Here is a 27455-nt window from a genome sequence, read left to right on the forward strand (position 1 = left end):
TGCCAGAGGTTGCTTAATGGTTTAGAAGCCGATTTCAAGCCAAAATCACATGAATCTATGCCATAAGTGTACAGTATGTGTTAACCAATGATGCCAGCTGTACGTTTTTATACTGCGAAAAGGAAGGTTATTTTAGTTTTACTTTACAACTTCTATACGGTTTTATTCCTAATCTCTGTGGAATGGACTCCAAAGCCAATATCACACTGTACTTTTAACTGGCTGTAATGTGATGGTAGTAAGAATCAGGAAATGAGAAGGCGGGGGAAAAGAGGCGGGGGAAAAGATTAGGGAAAGGCGACGCGAGATTTGGAACTCACCACAAAATCTGTCCAAATTTAGCACAATGGGCTCAACTTGTTGCCTGCATTCCCGCCTTTGGTACAGCCACTCCCATTTGTAAGGGCGGAGACATGGGCATCTCGTCATTATATACAGATCTCTGGACGGATACACTTTAACACCTGCTACGTTAGGATAGATACACACAGACCACACACAACACAACGATGAGGGACCGAGACCGTTCGTGAAAGTATGCCTTATCTACTTTGAAGAACTAGTCAAATGATTTGGTCAGACAGCTCTGCAGCATACTTAGGCAGGCTAGCTAAATAGGATGACAACAGACAGTACAGTATGGGGGGAACAGAGAACTGTCTGGCTGACTGCTACTGCATGGGCAGAGATGAGATGATGACTTTAAGGAATGAAACATTTAAAAGTCATAAAATCAGACCTAAAGAATATGTAAATTTTATTTGTCACGTGGAGAATACAACAGGTGTAGTAGACCTCACAGTGAAATGCTGAATACAACAGGTGTAGTAGACCTTACAGTGAAATGCTGAATACAACAGGTGTAGTAGACCTTACAGTGAAATGCTGAATACAACAGGTGTAGTAGACCTTACAGTGAAATGCTGAATACAACAGGTGTAGTAGACCTTACAGTGAAATGCTGAATACAACAGGTGTAGTAGACCTTACAGTGAAATGCTGAATACAACAGGTGTAGTAGACCTTACAGTGAAATGCTGAATACAACAGGTGTAGTAGACCTCACAGTGAAATGCTGAATACAACAGGTGTAGTAGACCTTACAGTGAAATGCTGAATAGAACAGGTGTAGTAGACCTTACAGTGAAATGCTGAATACAACAGGTGTAGTAGACCTTACAGTGAAATGCTGAATACAACAGGTGTAGTAGACCTTACAGTGAAATGCTGAATACAACAGGTGTAGTAGACCTTACAGTGAAATGCTGAATACAACAGGTGTAGTAGACCTTACAGTGAAATGCTGAATACAACAGGTGTAGTAGACCTTACAGTGAAATGCTGAATACAACAGGTGTAGTAGACCTTACAGTGAAATGCTGAATACAACAGGTGTAGTAGACCTCACAGTGAAATGCTGAATACAACAGGTGTAGACCTTACAGTGAAATGCTGAATACAACAGGTGTAGACCTTACAGTGAAATGCTGAATACAACAGGTGTAGTAGACCTTACAGTGAAATGCTGAATACAACAGGTGTAGACCTTACAGTGAAATGCTGAATACAACAGGTGTAGACCTTACAGTGAAATGCTGAATACAACAGGTGTAGTAGACCTTACAGTGAAATGCTGAATACAACAGGTGTAGACCTTACAGTGAAATGCTGAATACAACAGGTGTAGACCTTACAGTGAAATGCTGAATACAACAGGTGTAGTAGACCTTACAGTGAAATGCTGAATAAAACAGGTGTAGTAGACCTCACAGTGAAATGCTGAATACAACAGGTGTAGTAGACCTTACAGTGAAATGCTGAATACAACAGGTGTAGTAGACCTTACAGTGAAATGCTGAATACAACAGGTGTAGTAGACCTTACAGTGAAATGCTGAATACAACAGGTGTAGTAGACCTCACAGTGAAATGCTGAATACAACAGGTGTAGTAGACCTTACAGTGAAATGCTGAATAGAACAGGTGTAGTAGACCTTACAGTGAAATGCTGAATACAACAGGTGTAGTAGACCTTACAGTGAAATGCTGAATACAACAGGTGTAGTAGACCTTACAGTGAAATGCTGAATACAACAGGTGTAGTAGACCTTACAGTGAAATGCTGAATACAACAGGTGTAGTAGACCTTACAGTGAAATGCTGAATACAACAGGTGTAGTAGACCTTACAGTGAAATGCTGAATACAACAGGTGTAGTAGACCTCACAGTGAAATGCTGAATACAACAGGTGTAGACCTTACAGTGAAATGCTGAATACAACAGGTGTAGACCTTACAGTGAAATGCTGAATACAACAGGTGTAGTAGACCTTACAGTGAAATGCTGAATACAACAGGTGTAGACCTTACAGTGAAATGCTGAATACAACAGGTGTAGACCTTACAGTGAAATGCTGAATACAACAGGTGTAGTAGACCTTACAGTGAAATGCTGAATACAACAGGTGTAGACCTTACAGTGAAATGCTGAATACAACAGGTGTAGACCTTACAGTGAAATGCTGAATACAACAGGTGTACTAGACCTTACAGTGAAATGCTGAATACAACAGGTGTAGTAGACCTTACAGTGAAATGCTGAATACAACAGGTGTAGTAGACCTTACAGTGAAATGCTGAATACAACAGGTGTAGTAGACCTTACAGTGAAATGCTGAATACAACAGGTGTAGTAGACCTCACAGTGAAATGCTGAATACAACAGGTGTAGTAGACCTCACAGTGAAATGCTGAATACAACAGGTGTAGTAGACCTCACAGTGAAATGCTGAATACAACAGGTGTAGTAGACCTTACAGTGAAATGCTGAATACAACAGGTGTAGACCTTACAGTGAAATGCTGAATACAACAGGTGTAGTAGACCTTACAGTGAAATGCTGAATACAACAGGTGTAGTAGACCTTACAGTGAAATGCTGAATACAACAGGTGTAGTAGACCTTACAGTGAAATGCTGAATACAACAGGTGTAGTAGACCTCACAGTGAAATGCTGAATACAACAGGTGTAGACCTTACAGTGAAATGCTGAATACAACAGGTGTAGACCTTACAGTGAAATGCTGAATACAACAGGTGTAGTAGACCTTACAGTGAAATGCTGAATACAACAGGTGTACTAGACCTTACAGTGAAATGCTGAATACAACAGGTGTAGTAGACCTTACAGTGAAATGCTGAATACAACAGGTGTAGTAGACCTTACAGTGAAATGCTGAATACAGCAGGTGTAGTAGACCTTACAGTGAAATGCTGAATACAACAGGTGTAGTAGACCTCACAGTGAAATGCTGAATACAACAGGTGTAGTAGACCTCACAGTGAAATGCTGAATACAACAGGTGTAGTAGACCTCACAGTGAAATGCTGAATACAACAGGTGTAGTAGACCTCACAGTGAAATGCTGAATACAACAGGTGTAGTAGACCTCACAGTGAAATGCTGAATACAACAGGTGTAGTAGACCTCACAGTGAAATGCTGAATACAACAGGTGTAGTAGACCTTACAGTGAAATGCTGAATACAACAGGTGTAGTAGACCTTACAGTGAAATGCTGAATACAACAGGTGTAGTAGACCTTACAGTGAAATGCTGAATACAACAGGTGTAGTAGACCTCACAGTGAAATGCTGAATACAACAGGTGTAGTAGACCTCACAGTGAAATGCTGAATACAACAGGTGTAGTAGACCTCACAGTGAAATGCTGAATACAACAGGTGTAGTAGACCTCACAGTGAAATGCTGAATACAACAGGTGTAGTAGACCTCACAGTGAAATGCTGAATACAACAGGTGTAGTAGACCTCACAGTGAAATGCTGAATACAACAGGTGTAGTAGACCTTACAGTGAAATGCTGAATACAACAGGTGTAGTAGACCTTACAGTGAAATGCTGAATACAACAGGTGTAGTAGACCTCACAGTGAAATGCTGAATACAACAGGTGTAGTAGACCTTACAGTGAAATGCTGAATACAACAGGTGTAGTAGACCTTACAGTGAAATGCTGAATACAACAGGTGTAGTAGACCTTACAGTGAAATGCTGAATACAACAGGTGTAGTAGACCTTACAGTGAAATGCTGAATACAACAGGTGTAGTAGACCTTACAGTGAAATGCTGAATACAACAGGTGTAGTAGACCTTACAGTGAAATGCTGAATACAACAGGTGTAGACCTTACAGTGAAATGCTGAATACAACAGGTGTAGACCTTACAGTGAAATGCTGAATACAACAGGTGTAGTAGACCTTACAGTGAAATGCTGAATACAACAGGTGTAGACCTTACAGTGAAATGCTGAATACAACAGGTGTACTAGACCTTACAGTGAAATGCTGAATACAACAGGTGTAGTAGACCTTACAGTGAAATGCTGAATACAACAGGTGTAGTAGACCTTACAGTGAAATGCTGAATACAACAGGTGTAGTAGACCTCACAGTGAAATGCTGAATACAACAGGTGTAGTAGACCTCACAGTGAAATGCTGAATACAACAGGTGTAGTAGACCTCACAGTGAAATGCTGAATACAACAGGTGTAGTAGACCTCACAGTGAAATGCTGAATACAACAGGTGTAGTAGACCTCACAGTGAAATGCTGAATACAACAGGTGTAGTAGACCTCACAGTGAAATGCTGAATACAACAGGTGTAGTAGACCTTACTGTGAAATGCTGAATACAACAGGTGTAGTAGACCTTACAGTGAAATGCTGAATACAACAGGTGTAGTAGACCTCACAGTGAAATGCTGAATACAACAGGTGTAGTAGACCTTACAGTGAAATGCTGAATACAACAGGTGTAGTAGACCTTACAGTGAAATGCTGAATACAACAGGTGTAGTAGACCTTACAGTGAAATGCTGAATACAACAGGTGTAGTAGACCTTACAGTGAAATGCTGAATACAACAGGTGTAGTAGACCTCACAGTGAAATGCTGAATACAACAGGTGTAGTAGACCTTACAGTGAAATGCTGAATACAACAGGTGTAGTAGACCTTACAGTGAAATGCTGAATACAACAGGTGTAGTAGACCTTACAGTGAAATGCTGAATACAACAGGTGTAGTAGACCTTACAATGAAATGCTTACTTAACCAAAAATGCAGTTAAGAAAATACCCCCAAAAAAGTAAGAGATAAGAATAACATAATTAAAGAGCAGCAGTAATTAACAATATTGGGGATTTATACAGGGGGTACCGGTGTCAAGGTAGTTGAGGTAATATTGTACATACTATGAAAAATGTTATTTCATAGTAATTTACTATAATCATATTGATGTCTACCCAAGGTGGACCCGACGGAGACAATATCATATTTTCAAAGTTTTGGCATTTGAATGTTCACTATTTTGGACTTTGATTTTTAATTAAAAAGCTCTAAAATCATTGTAATGTCAATATTTAATGTTTTCATTTTTTTATTGAAATCTAAAACACAATTTTTTTTTTTAAATAACAATCGAACCGACCTCCAAAAAGCACTGATTGCTCGGCACTAATGCTAGGCTGGTTCGATGACTGGAATGCTAGGCTGGTTCGATGACTGGATTGCTAGGCTGGTTCGATGACTGGATTGCTAGGCTGGTTCGATGGCTGGTTCGATGACTGGAATGCTAGGCTGGTTCGATGACTGGAATGCTAGGCTGGTTCGATGACTGGATTGCTAGGCTGGTTCGATGGCTGGTTCGATGACTGGAATGCTAGACTGGTTCGATGACTGGATTGCTAGGCTGGTTCGACGACTGGATTGCTAGGCTGGTTCGACGACTGGATTGCTAGGCTGGTTCGACGACTGGAATGCTAGGCTGGTTCGACGACTGGATTGCTAGGCTGGTTCGACGACTGGATTGCTAGGCTGGTTCGACGGCTGGAATGCTAGGCTGGTTCGATGACTGGAATGCTAGGCTGGTTCGATGACTGGATTGCTAGGCTGGTTCGACGACTGGAATGCTAGGCTGGTTCGATGGCTGGTTCGACGACTGGAATGCTAGGCTGTTTCGATAGCTGGTTCGACGACTGGAATGCTAGGCTGGTTCGATGACTGGAATGCTAGGCTGGTTCGATGACTGGAATGCTAGGCTGGTTCGATGACTGGAATGCTAGGCTGGTTCGATGACTGGAATGCTAGGCTGGTTCGATGACTGGAATGCTAGGCTGGTTCGATGACTGGAATGCTAGGCTGGTTCGATGACTGGAATGCTAGGCTGGTTCGATGGCTGGTTCGATGACTGGAATGCTAGGCTGGTTCGATGACTGGAATGCTAGGCTGGTTCGATGACTGGAATGCTAGGCTGGTTCGATGACTGGAATGCTAGGCTGGTTCGAGGGCTGGAATGCTAGGCTGGTTCGATGGCTGGTTCGATGACTGGAATGCTAGGCTGGTTCGATGACTGGATTGCTAGGCTGGTTCGAGGGCTGGAATGCTAGGCTGGTTCGATAACTGGAATGCTAGGCTGGTTCGATGGCTGGAATGCTAGGCTGGTTCGATGACTGGATTGCTAGGCTGGTTCGAGGGCTGGAATGCTAGACTGGTTCGAGGGCTGGAATGCTAGGCTGGTTCGATGGCTGGTTCGATGACTGGAATGCTAGGCTGGTTCGATGACTGGATTGCTAGGCTGGTTCGAGGGCTGGAATGCTAGGCTGGTTCGATGGCTGGTTCGACGACTGGAATGCTAGGCTGGTTCGATGACTGGAATGCTAGGCTGGTTTGATTATTTCCTCTTCAGGAAACTGTACAGTATGTTTGTTTATTATTTCAATGCATAGCCCTCTGCTGGTGACAGGAAACTGTACTCAGGAGGAGGAAGCGTAACACAGTGTACAAAACATCAGGAACACTTTCCTAGTATTGAGTTGCACCCCCTTTTGTCCTCAGAACAGCCTCAATTCATCAGGGTATGGGACTCTACAAGGTGTTGAAAGCGTTCCACAGGGATGCTGGCCCACGTTGACTCCAATACTTCCTGCAGTTGTGTCAAGTTTGCTGGATGTTCTTTGCCTGATGGGCTATTCTTGATTCATACGGGAAACTGTTGAGCGTGGGAAAACCCAGCAGCGTTGCAGTTCTTGATATAAACCGGTACCCCTGGCACCTACTACCATACCCTGTTCAAAGGCACCTACTACCATACCCCTGTTCAAAGGCACCTACTACCATACCCCTGTTCAAAGGCACCTACTACCATACCCCTGTTCAAAGGCACCTACTACCATACCCCTGTTCAAAGGCACCTACTACCATACCCCTGTTCAAAGGCACCTACTACCAGACCCCTGTTCAAAGGCACCTACTACCAGACCCCTGTTCAAAGGCACCTACTACCAGACCCCTGTTCAAAGGCACCTACTACCAGACCCCTGTTCAAAGGCACCTACTACCATACCCCTGTTCAAAGGCACCTACTACCATACCCTGTTCAAAGGCACCTACTACCATACCCTGTTCAAAGGCACTTCAATATTTAGGCTTGCCCAGTCATCCTCTGAATGACACACATACACAATCCATGTCTCAATTATCTGAAGGCTTTAAAATCCTTCTTTAACCTGTCTCCTCCCTTTCATCAACACTGATTTGAAGTGGATAAGGGATAAGGGATCATAGCCTGCACCTGGATTCACTTAGTCAGTCTGTCACGGAAAGAGCCGGTGTTCTTAATGTTTTGTCCACACAATAGATAAGCTTACCTGGTCCCAGATCTGTTTGTGTTGTCACCTTTTTTAATTGGTAAGACAGCATAGCTCTGGGAACCAGGCTATAAATGAGCTGATGACTGTAATGGTTCAGTTCGGAGAAAACGCTAGTCTAGTGGCACAACTGAGATTGTTGTGTCATGACAGTTTATGGCAAACTTTGTTCACTTATGTTTAGAAACAGTGCATTCGGAAAGTATTCAGACTCCTTCCCTTTAGCCACATTTTGTTACATTATATACATAGTTGAATGTGCTGACAACAAAATCACACAAATGATCAATGGAAATCAAATTTATCAACCCATGGAGGTCGGGATTTGGAGTCACACTCAAAATTAAAGTGGAAAACCACTACTACAGGCTGATTCAACTTTGATGTAATGTCCATAAAACTAGTCAAAATGATGCTCAGTAGTGTGTGTGGCCTCCACGTGCCTGTATGACCTCCCTACAACGCCTGGGCATGCTCCTGATGGAGGTGGCAGATGGTCTCCTGAGGGATCTCCTCCCAGACCTGGACTAAAGCATCCGCCAACTCCTGGACAGTCTGTGGTGCAACGTGGCGTTGGTGGATGGAGCGAGACATGATGTCCCAGATGTGCTCAATTGGATTCAGGTATGGGGAACGGGCGGGCCAGTCCATAGCATACCATTTTTTTAAATAAAATGTTATAATGCTACCAAAGTTGTCTTTGAACTCACAAACTTGAGCCCAATATAACCATGACCAATTATCAATGTTTTTTCAGGCTCACACGTAAGATGCTCATCTGTCACTTCGCAATAGAAACCTTCTCCATTTGATAAGTAGGCTCTACTTTTCTATATCCTTCTTATTGATTATGAATTGATCATGTGAAATGTTAGCTCACAGAATTAAGGGTTTGTTAAGGGAGTCAGTAGCTAAAACCCGAAGCTAAGGTGAAGAAATCATTTCCAATCCATAAAATTCATCATGGTATATTAATGGCCATCAAGTCTCAGCCGTCTAACCCCTCGGCCGTCTAACCCCTCGGCCGTCTAACCCCTCGGCCGTCTAACCCCTCGGCCGTCTAACCCATCAGCCATCCCTTCTCCTCAGCCGTCTAACCCCTCGGCCGTCTAACCCCTCGGCCGTCTAACCCCTCAGCCGTCTAACCCCTCGGCCGTCTAACCCATCAGCCATCCCTTCTCCTCAGCCGTCTAACCCCTCGGCCGTCTAACCCCTCGGCCGTCTAACCCATCAGCCATCCCTTCTCCTCAGCCGTCTAACCCCTCGGCCGTCTAACCCCTCGGCCGTCTAACCCCTCAGCCGTCTAACCCCTCGGCCGTCTAACCCATCAGCCATCCCTTCTCCTCAGCCGTCTAACCCCTCGGCCGTCTAACCCCTCGGCCGTCTAACCCCTCAGCCGTCTAACCCCTCGGCCGTCTAACCCATCAGCCATCCCTTCTCCTCAGCCGTCTAACCCCTCGGCCGTCTAACCCCTCGGCCTTAATAACCCCTCGGCCTTAATAACCCCTCAGCCGTCTAACCCCTCGGCCTTAATAACCCCTCGGCCGTCTAACCCCTCGGCCATCTAACCCCTCGGCCGTCTAACCCATCAGCCATCCCTTCTCCTCAGCCGTCTAACCCCTCGGCCGTCTAACCCCTCAGCCGTCTAACCCCTCGGCCGTCTAACCCATCAGCCGTCTAACCCCTCGGCCGTCTAACCCATCAGCCATCCCTTCTCCTCAGCCGTCTAACCCCTCGGCCGTCTAACCCCTCGGCCGTCTAACCCCTCAGCCGTCTAACCCCTCGGCCGTCTAACCCATCAGCCATCCCTTCTCCTCAGCCGTCTAACCCCTCGGCCGTCTAACCCCTCGGCCTTAATAACCCCTCGGCCGTCTAACCCCTCAGCCGTCTAACCCCTCGGCCTTAATAACCCCTCGGCCGTCTAACCCCTCAGCCGTCTAACCCCTCGGCCGTCTAACCCCTCGGCCGTCTAACCCCTCGGCCGTCTAACCCCTCAGCCTTAATAACCCCTCAGCCGTCTAACCCCTCAGCCTTAATAACCCCTCAGCCTTAATAACCCCTCAGGCGTCTAACCCCTCAGCCTTAATAACCCCTCAGCCGTCTAACCCCTCAGCCGTCTAACCCCTCAGCCTTAATAACCCCTCAGCCTTAATAACCCCTCAGCCGTCTAACCCCTCAGCCGTCTAACCCCTCAGCCTTAATAACCCCTCGGCCGTCTAACCCCTCGGCCGTCTAACCCATCGCCCATCCCTTCTCCTCGGCCGTCTAACTCCTCGGCCGTCTAACCCCTCGGCCGTCTAACCCCTCAGCCGTCTAACCCCTCAGCCGTCTAACTCCAAGTCACCCCCCCATCCCATCTACTTCTTATCCCCACTCCCCCTCTCCTCGTCCCCCCAACCTCCTTAGCTCAGCCTTCAACACAATCATTCTGGACCTGCTACAGCACGAACTCAGCCAGCTGAAGAAATCTGGTTACTATCTTTCTGTGGGTCACCGACTTCCTGACCAACCTGTCACAGCACATTCAGATGGGAAAACATCTTTCAGACTTCCTCTCTCTCAACACAGGGGTGCCGCAGGGTTGGTGCTCTCCTCTAGTTCCTCTCCACCAACGACTGCACCTCAAACTACTCACGTTGACTTAATGACACCACCCTGGTCGGTCTCATCTCCAACGACACATCTGTCGAACTACTCACGTTGACTTAATGACACCACCCTGGTCGATCTCATCTCCAACGACACAGCTGTCGAACTACTCACGTTGACTTAATGACACCACCCTGGTCGGTCTCATCTCCAACGACACATCTGTCGAACTACTCACGTTGACTTAATGACACCACCCTGGTCGGTCTCATCTCCGAAGTACCGTAGAGCGGTTGACCGCATGGTCAAGTCGCAACACAACCTGGAACTCAACACAGTCATACCCCCCCCCCCCCCCCCCCCCCCACCATCTCTCCTCCCCGATTGGTGGCAGTCGTCAGCACCAATCGAGACCTACATTTAAACCTATATTGAGACCTATATTGAGACCTAATTAAGACCTATATTGAGACCTTTATCGAGACCTATATCGAGACCTATATTGAGACCTAAAATACCTTTATCGAGACCTTTATTGAGACCTATATTGAGACCTACAATAACTATATTGAGACTCATATTGAGACTCATATCGAGACCTATATTGAGACCTCCCCCTTTTTCCTCCAAACATAACGATGGTCATTATGGCCAAACAGTTCTATTTTTGTTGCATCAGACCAGAGGACATTTCTCCAAAAAGTACGATGTTTGTCCCCATGTGCAGTTGCGAACAGTAGTCTGGCTTTTTTATGGCGGTTTTGGAGCAGTGGCTTCTTCCTTGCTGAGCGGCCTTTCAGGTTGTGTCAATATAGGACTCGTTTTACTGTGGATATAGATACGTTTGTACCTGTTTCCTCCAGCATCATCATAAGGTTGTTTGCTGTTGTTCTGGGATTGATTTGCACTTTTCGGACCAAAGTACGTTCATCTCTAGGAGACAGAACGGGTCTCCTTCCTGAGCGGTTTGACGGCTGAGTGGTTCTATTGTGTTTATACTTGCGTACTATTGTTTGTACAATGAACGTGGTACCTTCAGGCATTTGGAAATTGCTCCCAAGGATGAACCAGACTTGTGGAGGTCTCCAATTTTGTTTCTGAGGTCTTGGCTGATTTCTTTTGATTTTCCCTCTTCTCAAGCAGAGGCATTGAGTTTGAAGGTAGGCCTTGAAATATATCCACAGGTACACCTCCAATTGACTCAGATGTTGTAAATTAGCCTATCAGAAGCTTCTAAAGCCATGACATAATTTTCTGGAATTTTCCAAGCTGTTTAAAGGCACAGTCAATTTAGTGTATGTAAACTTCTGACCCACTGGAATTGTGATACAGTGAATTATAAGTGAAATAATCTGTCTGTAAACAATTGTTGGAAAAATGATTTGTGTCATGCACAAAGTAGATGTCCTAACCGACTTGCCAAAACTAGGGGTGATCAGTCCTTTATTCCAAATATTGGGGAAGATGCCAGAGCTAAGGATGATGTGAAAGAGTTTTAGTATAGCCAATTGGAATTTGTTGCCTGTATATTTGCTCATTTCACTGAGAATACCATCAACACCATATGCCTTTTTGGGTTGGAGGGTTTTTATTTTTCCCTGTAGTTCATTGAATGTAATTGGAGAATCCAGTGTGTTCTGGAATCCAGTGTGTTCTGGAATCCAGTGTGTTCTGGAATACAGTGTGTTCTGGAATCCAGTGGGTTTTGGTCTTTAATCGTTGATTCTAAGATTTGTATTTGATCATGTATATGTTTTTGCTGTTTGTTATTTGTTATAGAGCCAAAAAGATTGGAGAAGTGGTTTATCCATACATCTCTGTTTTGGAAAGATAATTTGTTGTTTTGTTTAGTGTTTTCCAATTTTCCCAGAAGTGGTTAGAGTCTATGGATTCTTCAATTACAATGAGCTGATTTCTGACGTGCTGTTCCTTCTTTTTCCGTAGTGTATTTCTGTATTGTTTTAGTGATTCACCATAGTGAAGGTGTAGACTCTGGGTCTCTTTGTTATTGGTTGGACAGGTTTCTACATTTCTTCACAATTACAGTGGAACGTTTTGTCCAGGAAGTTGTCTAAAAGGGATTGAATTTGTTGTTGCCTAATTGTTTTTTGGTAAGTTTTCCACACTACATTCCTTCCATCTATAGCATTTCTTAATATCACTCAGTTCATTTGGCTTTGATGCTTTCATGATTGAGTATTGCTCTGTTCAAGTAGACTGTGATTTTGCTGTGATCTGATTGGGATGTCAGTGGGCTGACTGTGAACGCTCTGAGAGACTCCGGGTAGAGGTCAGTGATAAAGTAATCTACAGTACTACTGCCAAGAGATGAGCTATAGGTGTACCTACCAGAGTCTCTCTCCTTTTTGAGTTTTGATTCTGTTAGTGAACTTATAGGGTACTATGAATGGCTAATTGTTGGCAGGAAAAAAAGCAACGCTTGGAAAAAAAATGGGTATGTGGGTGAAGGTCATGCTTAGGCGAATAAACTAAATACATTGCTATAGTTTACACTTTTCTTTGTTTGTAGTTATTTCATGAAATGTTGTTTTTAGAAAAGTGTTTTTAGTGGGTTTTTTTTTAAGGTACCATGGAATAGCGTTACACACAAGTATGTTAAAGTCCATTTAAATCAGGTTGATTTAGCAATTCTTTAGTAAGTAATACTTAAAAGCCAAGTCTAGTTGTCTTATTTTCACGATTTAAATAAATAATGGGGTGGGAATGGTGTTGGACATGTCACTATTAACATCCGCACTGAGGAGATTTGGCGTAAAGTCATCTGCTTCACTCACCGACACATTCATTTTCTCTGTTCGTTCTTTGTTGTTTCTTTGCCATACATTCCATGATGTACAATTGCACTAAATATGATTTGAATAATACAAAATCTTACATCTCTGCAGTTTTACTGTATTTTACATCAGACGATCTGGTAATAAATAAGGTTGCTAGCTATTACTCCAATGAGCTAGCTGGCTAGCATTTACTGCTAGTGAAGTTGCTAGCTAGCATAAACTAGCGCTAACTGGGCTAGTCATTGTCTAAATGACAGGTAGAATCAACATTCATAACCCCCCCCAGGGGCCAGTTACTCCCAACACACTCATCCAATATATTACTACTCTAGAGAGAAAAAATATTAGTATTATTTTATTAAACAACTGGATTATTTATCTTAAGGCTTTCCTAGAGTGTCAAAACAACAACAAAACCAAATTATTTATTTGTTTTAATCAATCAATCTTATGTTACAGTGATGAGCATAAACTTTTATACTAACATCTCCAATCTGAGGACAAAAGGATGTGTAATTCCACTACATTTTATGGGATGAAAATGCAAGCTTGTATTGTACTGCTTTCACAAATAGTATTTACTGTACTTTAGCCTATAAAAACAAATTGGGTAATGTTATCCTGTGTGTATAACAGCATGCCGTGGATGATTGGTAGTGATGATGTGCAGATGCAGGGTATTCCGTCATTGTAAATAAGAATTGGTTCTTAACTGACTTGCCTAGTGAAATAAAGGTTTAAAAAAAAGTTATATATATTGGTTGGGTGAAAATGGTGTTGGGTACTTTCGAATCAATGAAAGTAACCTGTAGTGGACTTGTGATAATTTTTTGTGCTTCTTCTCTGTGCCATGCGACTGGAGAAAATACCTGATACTTGCTTTGCTCTCAGGAACAGGGCGCCACTGAAAGGAAGTGATTATTGGGGTGGAGGTGGATCAACTGAAATGGAAGATTCCCAGTGTCTGTGAAGCTCGTAGTTTTGTATGACGCAGGCGAGCAATGTAAAACAGAAGAGTCACCTGTCTGTCCTTTTGAGTTTTGATTCTGAGTCTTTACCTGACAAAGTAATGTTAAGATATATCACTTATCCCGTAAGAGCTTTTGTTCCGAACCCACTACAGTGTTTCAGGTGCCAAGTTTATGGTCATGTTGCAGAAGTGTGTAAGAGGGAGATTCCAAGTACTTGACTTGGGCAGGAGCTCACCGGAGCTGAGTACCGGCAGCTCAAATGTTCTGCTGCTTGAGTTCCTTATAGAATATTAGCGCAAATGTATTGTGGAAATATAAACAGTACCCTCACCCAATATAAGTACTGGCAAATATTTTTGTCCAAGTCGAGCACAAGAGATTCCTAGACGTGAGAAGTGTGCATTTAGTGTGCATCATTGCATTTACTTGATAGCTACCTACACAAATAGCTAGCTAGAACAAAGTGTTAATAAGATCAATTCATTTAAAAAGATTAAAAGCAATACAAATAAGTTATCCAGTAGGCAGCTGCAGAGAAGTATGAGATTTTACTGCAGAAGAGTTACAAGACATTTTGAATGACCGTGTGCCCTCCTCCCAGGCTGCTGGCTTGGAGTAGAATCAGATGGGGCCAAAGTAGGGGAATAGTGGTGAACTTTTAATGGAAGCAGGGTTAGTTGGTAGGGCAGTAGAGAATTCATAATAGAACAGTAGGCTGATACATAGCCAATGCAGTAGGTGGCGGCATGCACCTATAAAAACCATTTGCAGACCGCCATAATACCAAAGAAGAAGAAGCAGAAGAATCCGAAGTTGAAGCTCCATGCGTGCAGACCAAACACTTAACGTCTGACGAGTTGACATTTGCAGGGCAAGGGGCGAGGGAGGACAGGACTATCCAAGATGGCGGCTTGAACAGACGCTTTTTTACCGAGCTCCGTACCAAACTTCAGAAAGATTGTGATTAAAAAAAAAAATTGTTCAAGATATAAGACCTTTCCTGTGACTGGAATAATAATTGGATCATTTATTTCAACATGTCCATGCAAAGTCGTGACAAAACAAGAAAGGAAGAAGTTAACCGTTCTATTGCTAATCAACAAGAAAGAAACGTGCTTATAGACAACTGCCATAACTACGCTTGGCCTATGGATAATATCATGCTTTTGAATGCTGTTGAAGATGACGAATTCCCCTCTTTACCGGTTACTCCGTGCAAACCTCCACCCTCCAAAAACCCCAACATGAACTCTGACATCGTGGCTACCCTCTCCTTACTCATCAACTCCAGGTTTGACGCCATTGAGAAAATGGTAGGCGCGAACACCATGGTTATCGAAGGCTTGAAAAAGTCTGTGGAATTTGCATGTGGTGAAATTCCTCCCTAAAATCTCACCAGAAGGAACAGGTTGATGGTTTCAGCCATTGTATTCTCATTTTCCTTATGTTGTTTACCTAATAAGCATCAGGTGACTATTTTTCAGGAATACTCAGGTATTTCAATTTATTAGTTTGTTCTTGTATGACCAGAAGACCTGTTTTGTTTACAAACTTCCGAAGAAGACTGAAAGCTGTATTTTTCAAAAAATTGTATGTATACAGTAACTAAGATACTGTTTTAAAGGGCATACAGGTCTGCTCTGACTTTACACGGTTATTGTTCTATTTAGATATTAATACTTATTTCTAAAAAAACGTCTTAGGAACGTTTATATGTAAAACATTTTGTTATTCAATTATTTTATGATCAGTTTTCACATGTACTTAAAATAGTAGGTACCCTTTTATTTAAATTATTATTTGTTGTTTTATTTCTTAGAATAGTTCCTGATTAAACTAAAGAGGGTTTTTAGTCTCTCTTACTACAAGAACCCTTGGTTTGGTCTTGAACATAATTTCCAGTTGAGTTGAATTTCAAAGCCGGATAACGTCTAGCTCAAAGGTTATGGAATAAGCCATTTTCACTTTAAATTGACTTAAATGGTGCAGACCTCGGTTCCTTATCGTTTACGTTCACTGCTCCTACGTTTTTGACTCATCCTACTACAGTTTATACTTTTATAGAATCTTTGTTGTTTTGTCTTTGTCTATAGTATCTCTTAATGGGGGTTACGAAAAAATGTGAAGCGCAAGGCCTTGTTTTTATTTGCTAAACAATTTCGAACAGATTTTTGCTTTTTTTCCAAGAGTCTCACTCAATTTCTGCTGATGCCAACTTCTGGAGGTCACAGTGGGGCAACGATATTTGTCTTTCCCATGGATCTGAACGCTTTGCTGGTGTCACTACAATGAAAAATACCTTTGGTGGTAATATTCTACACTGACCCCTTTGGTGGTAATATTCTACACTCTGTGACCCCATTGGTGGTAATATTCTACACTCGGACTGTTACCCCTTTGGTGGTAATATTCTACACTGACCCCTTTGGTGGTAATATTCTACACTCTGTGACCCCTTTGGTGGTAATATTCTACACTCGGACTGTTACCCCTTTGGTGGTAATATTCTACACTGACCCCTTTGGTGGTAATATTCTACACTCTGGTAATATTCTACACTCGGACTGTGACCCCTTTGGTGGTAATATTCTACACTCTGTGACCCCTTTGGTGGTAATATTCTACACTCGGACTGTTACCCCTTTGGTGGTAATATTCTACACTGACCCCTTTGGTGGTAATATTCTACACTCTGGTAATATTCTACACTCGGACTGTGACCCCTTTGGTGGTAATATTCTACACTCGGACTGTGACCCCTTTGGTGGTAATATTCTACACTCTGTGACCCCTTTGGTGGTAATATTCTACACTCTGTTACCCCTTGGGTGGTAATATTCTACACTCGGACTGTGACCCCTTTGGTCACTTTATTTGTCTTGTGATCAGTTACAATGACATTACTCTCATTACTGTAAACTTCTACGGGTATAACACCAAACATGAGAATGATGAGTTACAATGACATTACACTCATTACTGTAAACCTCTACAGATACAACACCAAACATGATCAGTTGCTTGAATCTATAGAGAAACATATACTTCATTGGTTATCTAAATTTCCCAATTCGTTATTATTGATAGGAGGGGACTTTAACATTACAATAGATTATTCAACTGATAGATGGCCCCCAGGGAGGCCAACCAATCAGAATTTGGGTTTAATACTTTTTATGGAGAAGTTTGATCTTACTGATATATGGAGAGAGAGGTTTCCAACAAAACAGGCTCCAGACAATCCAGAATATATGTTTGGCTTATATCCAAATGTATTGATGGTGAGTGTGTTACTACAAATATTTGTACTACTCCCCTCACAGACCATAGGGACATTTACATTGATATCAAAATATTCACCCCTGATACTAACCTTGGCAAAGCATCCTACTGGAAGCGAAATAGCTCATTATTAAATAATGATATACACTGCTCAAAAAAATAAAGGGAACACTAAAATAACACATCCTAGATCTGAATGAATAAAATATTCTTATGAAATATTTTTTTCTTTACATAGTTGAATGTGCTGACAACAGAATCACACAAAAATTATCAATGGAAATCGAATGTATCAACCCATGGAGGTCTGGATTTGGAGTCACACTCAAAATCAAAGTGGAAAACCACACTACAGGCTGATCCAACTTTGATGTAAGGGAACACCCCCCTGAAATGGACAAAATTTAATGGCAAGTTATTGGCACTGGACAAACCATATACACGGTGTCCAATACCACTCAATTCGGCGTCGTTTCGTTCAAAGTTGATTGCAAATGCCATTTGGCAAATGCCAGGTGTAACACTTTAAAATCCAACAGGTGGCGAGCGTGCTCCACCGTGGTTTTTCATATTGTAATGTCCTAAAAACAAGTCAAAATTAGGCTCAGTAGTGTGTGTGGCCTCCACGTGCCTGTATGACCTCCCTACAACGCCTGGGCATGCTCCTGATGAGGTGGCGGATGGTCTCCTGAGGGATCTCCTCCCAGACCTGGACTAAATCATCCGCCAACTCCTGGACAGTCTGTGGTGCAACATGGTGTTGGTGGATGGAGCGAGACATGATGTCCCAGATGTGCTCAATTGGATTCAGGTCTGGGGAACGGGCGGGCCAGTCCATAGCATCAATGCCTTCCTCTTGCAGGAACTGCTGACACACTCCAGCCACATGAGGTCTTGCATTAGGAGGAACCCAGGGCCAACCACACCAGCATATGGTCTCACAAGGGGTCTGAGGATCTCATCTTGGTACCTAATGGCAGTCAGGCTACCTCTGGCGAGCACATGGAGGGCTGTGCGGCCCCCCCAAAGAAATGCCACTCCACACCATGACTGACAAACCGGTCATGCTAGAGGATGTTGCAGGCAGCAGAACGTTCTCCATGGCGTCTCCAGACTGTCACATCTATCACATGCTCAGTGTGAACCTGCTTTCATCTGTGAAGAGCACAGGGCGCCAGTGGCGAATTTGCCAATCTTGGTGTTCTCTGGCAAATGCCAAACGTCCTGCACGGTGTTGGGCTGTAAGCACAACCCCCACCTGTGGACATCGGACCCTCATACCACCCTCATGGAGTCTTTTTCTGACCGTTTGAGCAGACACATGCACATTTGTGGCCTGCTGGAGGTCATTTTGCAGGGCTCTGGCAGTTATCCTCCTTGCACAAAGGCGGAGGTAGCGGTCCTGCTGTTGGGTTGTTGCCCTCCTACGGCCTCCTCCACATCTCCTGATGTACTGGCCTGTCTCCTGGTAGCGCCTCCATGCTCTGGACACTACGCTGACAGACACAGCAAACCTTCTTGCCACATCTCGCATTGATGTGCCATCCTGGATGAGCTGCACTACCTGAGCCACTTGTGTGGGTTGTAGACTCCGTCTCATGCTACCACTAGAGTCAAAGCACCGCCAGCATTCAAAAGTGACCAAAACATCAGCCAGGAAGCATAGGAACTGAAAAGTGGTCTGTGGTCCCCACCTTCAGAACCACTCCTTTATTGGGGGTGTCTTGCTAAATGCCTATAATTTCCACCTGTTGTCTATTCCATTTGCACAACAGCATGTGAAATTTATTGTCAATCAGTGTTGCTTCCTAAGTGGACAGTTTGATTTCACAGAAGTGTGATTGACTTGGAGTTACATTGTGTTGTTTAAGTGTTCCCTTTATTTTTTTGAGCAGTGTAGTTAAATTTGAGGTTAAAGATCGGCTCTCACACTTTTGGGAAAGGGCTTGTGAAGAAAAATCTTATTGCAAGAACTGGGAGCTCTTTAAATTTGAGGTGTCCAAATACTGGTAGTAATCTTGCTAAGACTAGAAGAGCTGAGGAGGAAAAGATAACTTCCCTTTCTCAGAGGTCCCCAGCCGACCTCTCGGGGGAGGAGAAGATGGAACTAATTGAGTTACAAAATAAACTGGATAGTATATATAAATTAAAAGCAGAAGGAGCCTTTATTAGATTTAGGAAAAAATGGATTGAGGAGGGAGAACAGAATTCATCCTATTTCATTAGACTTGAGAAATGTCACTCTAAAAATAAAACTATCCAGAAGTTAAACATTGATGGTGTTATTACAGATGACCAAAAATTAATCGCTAAATACTGTAGCAATTTTTACAGAAAATTGTATAGCTCTACGTACTGTCAGGAATCCACAGATATGTTTTTTAACTCACTGAATAATGTTCACTCTATCAGTGATATAGAATCTAAACAGTGTGATGAACCCATCAAAGTTGAAGAGATTATAGAGTCTATCAAACATCTAAAGAACAATAAATCACCAGGTGTTGATGGAATTACATCAGAATTTTACAAATTATTTTCTGAACAAGTAGCTCCCTTCCTATTTGAAGTCTTTTTTTAGAGAGTCTTCTTAATAATGACTATAAGATATTAGCCTTACTACTTGCAAAAAGAAGTCCTGGATGCAATCATTGATGAAACACAGTCTGGCTTCATGAGGAACAGACATATTTCTAACAATGTCAGACTAGTATTAGACATACTTGACTACACAGACCTAATAACTGAGGATAGCTTCATATTATTTTTAGATTTTTATAAAGCATTTGACACAGTAGAGCATCAGTTTCTCTTCCACTCCCTTGAGAGACTTGGCTTTGGGGATTTGTTCTGTAAGGCTATTAAGACTCTCTATGCAAATGGTAACAGCTCTATCAAATTTAAATATGGCACCTCACCTAGATTTGAGTTAAAGAGAGGAATTAGGCAAGGTTGTCCTATCTCTCCGTACCTCTTTTTATTAATCACCCAACTTCTTGCAAATTCTTTAAATAATAGTCCTGTACAAGGTATTTCCATAGCTGGTAAAGAAATTATTATAAGCCAGCCGGCTGACGATACTACACTTTTTCTGAAAGATGCTAACCAAATTCACATATCGATCAATGTGATACAATCCTTTTCCAAAGCTTCTGGTCTATATCTTAACATTAATAAATGTGAACTCATAGCTGTCAAAGATTGTGTGACACCTTCATATTATGGTATTCCAGTGAAAGAGGAACTTACATATTTAGGCATAACCATTACAAAGGATCAGAAGTATAGAGGCTTACTCAATTTTAACCCTCTTATAAAAAAAAAACAGAAGAAACTAAATCAATGGCTACAGAGGGACTTATCTTTAAAAGGTAGAGTCCTAATAACCAAGGCTGAAGGTATCTCTAGACTAACATATGGTGCTCTATCTTTATATCTTGACAGTAAAATAAGCAAGGAGATAGACCAGATGCTTTTCAACTTTCTGTGGAGAAACCGTACCCATTACATTAGGAAAACTATTGTAAACTATTGTAATGAACACTTATGAGAATGGTGGGCTGAATTTTCTGGACTTTACTACTTTAAATAATACTTTTAAGATCAATTGGATAAAACAATTCCTAAGAAGACCCACTTCTATCTGGAATTTTATTCCTCATCATGTCTTCTCTACTTTTGGTGGCCTTAACCTCATGTTGTTTTGCAATTATAATATTGACAGAGTTCCAGTGAAACTTTCTGCTTTTCATCAGCATGTTTTCTTTTCATGGTCCTTCATTTATAAACACAATTTTTCTCCACACAGATATTATATATGGGATATATTGTATAAAAATACCTCTGTTTTTAGAATATTGGTTCCGAAATAATATCCTATTCGTGAGCCAACTGGTAAATGCAGAGGGTCTTTTACCCAGTTATAAAGAATTCTTATCACTTTACAAGGTCCCTGTAACACCTAAAGATTTTGCAATTGTTTTAGATTCCATTCCCTCAGGTGTTGCTATGTTATTCAGGAACGTGTCAAGACCTGACCCTCAGAGCCTACCTTCTATTGACCCTGTTGACTCATCAGTAGGAAAGATTTGTTTCTCTTTTGGTCCATTCAACAACAGAGCGATACGATCCTTGTTTCAGCAGGATGTTGTATCTATACCTCATGTCATGCCTTATTGGAATGGATTTATTAATAATATCTGTTGGAAAAAAGTTTGGATGTTGCCACACACATACCTACTTGTTAACAAAGTTTCCTTTAAAGTTTCCTTTAAAATAAATATTAACCTGCCAACCACTACATGAAGAAGTTTAAGGAAAACATCAACTCAAATTGCTCCTTTTGTAATGACCACCCAGAAACAGTTTTGCATCTTTTTTGGCATTGTATGCATGTAAGAAAACTGTGGCAAGACATCAGTAGGTTTATAATCGAAAACATTTATGAAGATTTTACACTATTGTGGAGAGATGTACTGTTTGGATTCTTTACATACAATAGAAATAAGCTGAAACATTTTTTTATGTAATTCATTTCATTATTCTTTTGGCCAAATTTCATATACACAAATGTAAATTTACAAACAGAAAACCACATTTTCGTACCCTACAAAAATAAATTGAACTGTATTTTAAGACTGTTAAATGCTCTACTAACAAAAAAGCGGTTAGAATTGTAAGTATGTGCATGTCCCTTAAGGTCCTTGTGTAATTGTAATGTGATATTGTACCCTCTAGACCCGCCCCCAGCCCCGCCCCTAGTTCGATTGTCCATTGTTTGTAATCTATGTATGCTTGTGTTCCCTCATGTACTTTATGTATTGATTTGTTGTTAATAAAATAAAATTTAAAAAAAGGGGGCGAGGGAGGAAGGAAGGATTTTTAAATGGACCGCCCTTGGTCGGATATTCGTCACTCATTCATCCTGCAATGATAGTGTTTCCAGCCACCGGTAGCTTGTGGGTGCTTTATATGAGCTACAGTGAATTATGAGTGCATGTCTACTTATATTAAATATATAATTATTAATATACACCTACTGTATGATAGCTGGTAAATGTATTAGCTAACTAACGTTAGCCTGCCTACTGTATGATAGCTAGTAAATTAATTAGCTAGCTAATGTTAGCCTGCCTACTGTATGATAGCTAGTAAATTAATTAGCTAGCTAATGTTAGCCTGCCTACTGTATGATAGCTAGTAAATTTATTAGCTAACTAATGTTAGCCTGCCTACTGTATGATAGCTAGTAAATGTATTAGCTAACTAACGTTAGCCTGCCTACTGTATGATAGCTAGTAAATTTATTAGCTAGCTAATGTTAGCCTGCCTACTGTATGATAGCTAGTAAATGTATTAGCTAACTAACATTAGCCTGCCTACTGTATGATAGCTAGTAAATTTATTAGCTAACTAACGTTAGCCTGCCTACTGTATGATAGCTAGTAAATTAATTAGCTAACTAACGTTAGCCTGCCTACTGTATGATAGCTAGTAAATGTATTAGCTAACTAACGTTAGCCTGCCTACTGTATGATAGCTAGTAAATTTATTAGCTAGCTAATGTTAGCCTGCCTACTGTATGATAGCTAGTAAATGTATTAACTAATGTTAGCCTGCCTACTGTATGATAGCTAGTAAATTTATTAGCTAGCTAATGTTAGCCTGCCCAGCTGGAACTTCTGAAGAAGGAAAATGTTTTATTTCTACAATTTCCAAAAGATAACTAAACAAAAACATTGTTATTTTTTACGAGATGTGTTTGTGCTGTAATGTGCATTAGTAGCACAATTTCTAACTTATTTGCATTCATTTTTACTTACACTTGTATGTTGACTTCTCCATTGATGTTGTTAAGTTTTTGCAGACTTTTCTTAGCGGATGTACAATCGTTGCAAACTGAATTATGGGGAGTGTCAGGCTCCGGATTGAACATAATTGTACACTCGCAAAGTCGAAAATAAGAACGAGGGCTGAGGGGCTTACCAAACTTCCCTTGCTTGGCTAATCATTTGGACCGCCCCCCAAGATGGCAATGGGGATTCTCCCAAGGGCATAAGGCGAGGGTAAGTAGACAAGGATGTGTCTTTTAAGTGTTTGGACCACAGCCCATCTCTACATTTTCCTCCCTGGCTTTACCTGTGGGTTGCTCTAGCTCAGTGGTTCCCAAACCATTTATAGTCCCTTACCCCTTCAAATATTCGGCCTCCAGCTGCGATTTCTCCCCCCCCCCCCCCCCCCCCAGCACCAGGGTCAGCGCACTTAGGTCAGTAAAGAAAACAGTAAGCTCATCTCTCAATTCAAAAAAACTTGTCAATATTTTGCCCCTTGATAACCAGCGCACTTCTGTATGTTGTAAAAGCGTTACATGGTACCTGCCCATGTCATTGCATAGTGAATAAAATACACGAGAGTTCAGGGGCCTAACAAAGTTAACCATTTTCACTTTAGTGTCCAAAACGTCTTTCAAGATGTCAGCAACAGCCTCTCGGTGGATGCTGCAGTGTACCCAAGTGGCATCGGCTGCTTGCACGCGCGTTACCACTCCACTATGTCACACTGTCATGTCTTTTACACCATCAGTACAGGTACCAACACATCTTGACCACCAAAAACCATTTGTGACACAGCTGTCCAGTACTTTCAAAATATCCTCTGTTGTCCTGGTTACCAGTGGTTTGCAGAAGAGAATGTCTTCCTTAATTGACCCCCCATGAACAACGGACAAATACCAGGAGCTGTGCCAGGCCCACCACGTCTGTTGACTCATCCAGTTGTAACAGACATATACCAGGAGCTGTGCCAGGCCCACCACGTCTGTTGACTCATCCAGTTGTAACAGACATATACCAGGGGCTGTGGCAGGCCACATCTGGTGACTCATCCAGCTGTAACAGACATATACCAGGAGCTGTGCCAGGCCCTGTTGACTCATCCAGCTTTAACAGACATATACCAGGAGCTGTGCCAGGCCCTGTTGACTCATCCAGCTTTAACAGACATATACCAGGAGCTGTGCCAGGCCCTGTTGACTCATCCAGCTGTAACAGACATATACCAGGAGCTGTGCCAGGCCACGTCTGTTGACTCATCCATCTGTAACCATATAATTCACTGGTATGTGAAGTGGTAATTGTTTCAAAACATCTCCTGCCATGTCACTAATGCGTTGTGAAATAGTGTTGTTTGATGAAGACATTGTCTGTATAGTTATTTTGGCCTTTTTCCCCAGCATTTTCCCAGCCATATCTGCGGCAGCAGGAAGAATTAAGTCCTCCACAAGAGTTTGGGGCTTGTCTGTCCAAGCCAGTCCTCCACAAGAGTTTGGGGCTTGTCTGTCCAAGCCAGTCCTCCACAAGAGTTTGGGGCTTGTCTGTCCAAGCCACTCGGTAGCTCACCATATAAGACGTTTCTAGCCCCTCCTTATTAATGGTATCTGTTGATTTTATACATGTCTAACTACTCGGAAGTCATCTTAATTCTCGCTCAAAAAATCCTGTGGCATATTTTTCAAATTGGCATGTTTTGTTTCTAAATGTTTGCGCAAGAGTGAAGGTTTCATCAAGTTGTGAGATAGTACTTTTGCACATATAACACACTGTGGCTGAGGAAAGGCACTACTCTGAATATAAGTGAACCCCAAATCAATGTAGTTCTCATCATATTTGAGTGGCTAGGACAGACAAGCCCCATACTATTGTGGAGGACTTGGGTCCAACGTCCCTGTCTGTTAGGTGCTCTCCCGGGTAAGGGGACAGTAGCTCCTCCGCTGCATCAGATTCACAACTGTCAGTGTCCATGCTAGCTGGGCTAACAACACATGTAGAATTATTAATGCTAGCATTGGATGTGCTCTGGGAAGCAGAATAACTCGTGTCGTCGACAGGTACAGCAGCAGTACTACCAGTAGAGCTGGTATGCGTCTCTATGGACGCGGGCCTAACTAAATGGACTGTTTGAATATATATAGATTTTTTTACAAAGAAATACAACTTTTTTTTTGTGTAAATGTGAATCACATTTTTTGTTGTTGTAGTTTTTCTTTTCTTTTTTATCGTACCCCGAACGGCATTGCCTACCCCAGTTTGGGAATACCTGCCACATTCACTGCTCTCGTTATCACCTGCCGCCATATTGGATCAACTCCCAGCGGAAGAGGAAGACAACTGAAATTATTATGTCTCCTCCTATTCGTTGTAGGATAGTTAAAACCAGGGTTAAAAACCAGACGTCCGTAGCTGTATGTATCAGGATAAACATTTGAAGTGGTTTATAATATCGGTCAGTGAGAGTACGAAGCGAAGGGTTTCGTCTTTTTGAGGGTTTTATTTTTTTTAGGACTTGTTGTAAATATGACTTCCCTGGCACAGCGGAGTTCGGGCCTAGTGCAGAGGCGGACCGAGGCCTCTCGTAGCTCTGCCTCCGACAAGGACCGAGGAACCGGGGATGAGGACTTCGAGACCCGCCGCCACGGAGGAGGAGGAGAGGAAGAGGAGGAAGAGGATAAGGCAGACTCCAAAGAAACTCGACTCACATTGATGGAAGAAGTGTTGCTCTTGGGATTGAAGGACCGCGAGGTATAACTTAATAACATGTATTATATTATTATTTTTACAGCTAAAACCATATTATAGTATTTAGCTGGTTAGGTAACGTAAGTTAACGCTACTCAAAGATCTCATCAAATGTACTAACAGGTGCTATCTTCATTTTGTCAACATCGAATGAATGCTAATGTCAGCTAGCTACAATTTTTTTTTTCTCACCTTTATTTAACCAGGTAGGCCAGTTGAGAACAAGTTCTCATTTACAACTGCGACCTGGCCAAGATAAAGCAAAGCAGTGTGACACAGACAACAACACAGAGTTACACATGGAATAAAACAAACAAGCCAATAACACAAACAAGTCAATGACACAGTAGAAAAAATAAAGTCTATATACAGTGTGTGCAGAAGGCATGAGGAGGTAGGCAATAAATAGTAACTTGAGGGGGTATCCCATGAAGGAAGCTAAATCTACTCTGGGGAGGTTTTCTAAAGTTAACCAGTTTCTCTTAGCTTCACAGCTCAGGCATCTGCCTTACTATTATTATGATGATGATGATGATGTAGTATGTTGTTCGGCTTGTAATATACAGGGCCAACCCCGTTTTGGTCATTTCCGCTAGCTATGTAGCATACCACCCTGCATACCACTGCTGGCTTGCTTCTGAAGCTAAGCAGGGTTGGTCCTGGTCAGTCCCAGGATGGGAGACCAGATGCTGCTGGAAGTGGTGTTGGAGGGCCAGTAGGAGGCACTCTTTTTCCTCTGGTATAAAAAATATCCAAATGCCCCAGGGCAGTGATTGGGGACATTGCCCTGTGTAGGGTGCTGTCTTTCGGATGGGACGTTAAATGGGTGTCCTGACTCTCTGAGGTCATTAAAGATCCCATGGCACTTATTGTAAGAGTAGGGGTGTTAACCCCGGTGTCCTGGCTAAATTCCCAATCTGGCCCTCAAACCATCACGGTCACCTAATAATCCCCAGTAACTATTCCCCAGGTTGTTGCTGTAAATGAGAACATGTTCTCAGTCAACTTACCTGGTAAAATAACGGATAAATAAAATAAAATGTGTCTTACAAATTTAATCGCAGCACGTTTTTGGACTCATTCAGCAGTTTTTACTTGCTTAAGTACAATACCATTGGAAATGAATGTTGAGTGTATATTCCTTTAAAATTGGAATTGATGCTTCCTGTTGACAAGACATTTTGATAAATATCCCAATCCAAACACTTTTAATGTGTCCGAATCAATAACCAATATGCACAAACAGTTTGTTTATTGAAAACCTAGAACATAGTGTAACAGATGTGAAACGGCTAGCTTAGTCAGCGGTGGTGCAGCGCTAAATAGTGTTTCAATCGGTGACGTCACTTGCTCTGAGACCTTGAAGTAGTTGTTCCCCTTTGCTCTGCAAGAGCTTTTGTGGAGTGATGGGTAACGATGCTTCGTGGGGTGACTGTTGTTGATGTGTGCAGAGGGTCCCTGTTTCGAGCCCGGGTATGGGCGAGGGGACGGACTAAAGTTATACTGTTACATAC

The 27455-nt window shown here is 42.3% G+C and overlaps 1 protein-coding gene across 2 annotated transcripts in view; it reads left to right on the plus strand.

Annotated features, from left to right (window-relative positions):
- Positions 1–14919: 14919 nt before the first annotated feature.
- Positions 14920–27455, plus strand: part of LOC109874989 (Golgi phosphoprotein 3-like) — a 33726-nt gene continuing 21190 nt past the window's right edge. Inside the window, exon 1 of one of the 2 annotated variants that reach the window (XM_031816593.1) lies at positions 14920–15399. In XM_031816593.1, coding sequence (XP_031672453.1) covers positions 15124–15399 — 276 coding nt within the window. In that variant the 5' untranslated portion in view covers positions 14920–15123. Of the gene's footprint in view, positions 15400–25478; positions 25945–27455 lie in introns of those variants that run through there. The other variant, XM_031816595.1, reaches the window with a different exon arrangement.

Source organism: Oncorhynchus kisutch, linkage group LG3 (genome assembly GCF_002021735.2).
Source record: "Oncorhynchus kisutch isolate 150728-3 linkage group LG3, Okis_V2, whole genome shotgun sequence".
Classification (NCBI taxonomy): domain Eukaryota; kingdom Metazoa; phylum Chordata; class Actinopteri; order Salmoniformes; family Salmonidae; genus Oncorhynchus; species Oncorhynchus kisutch.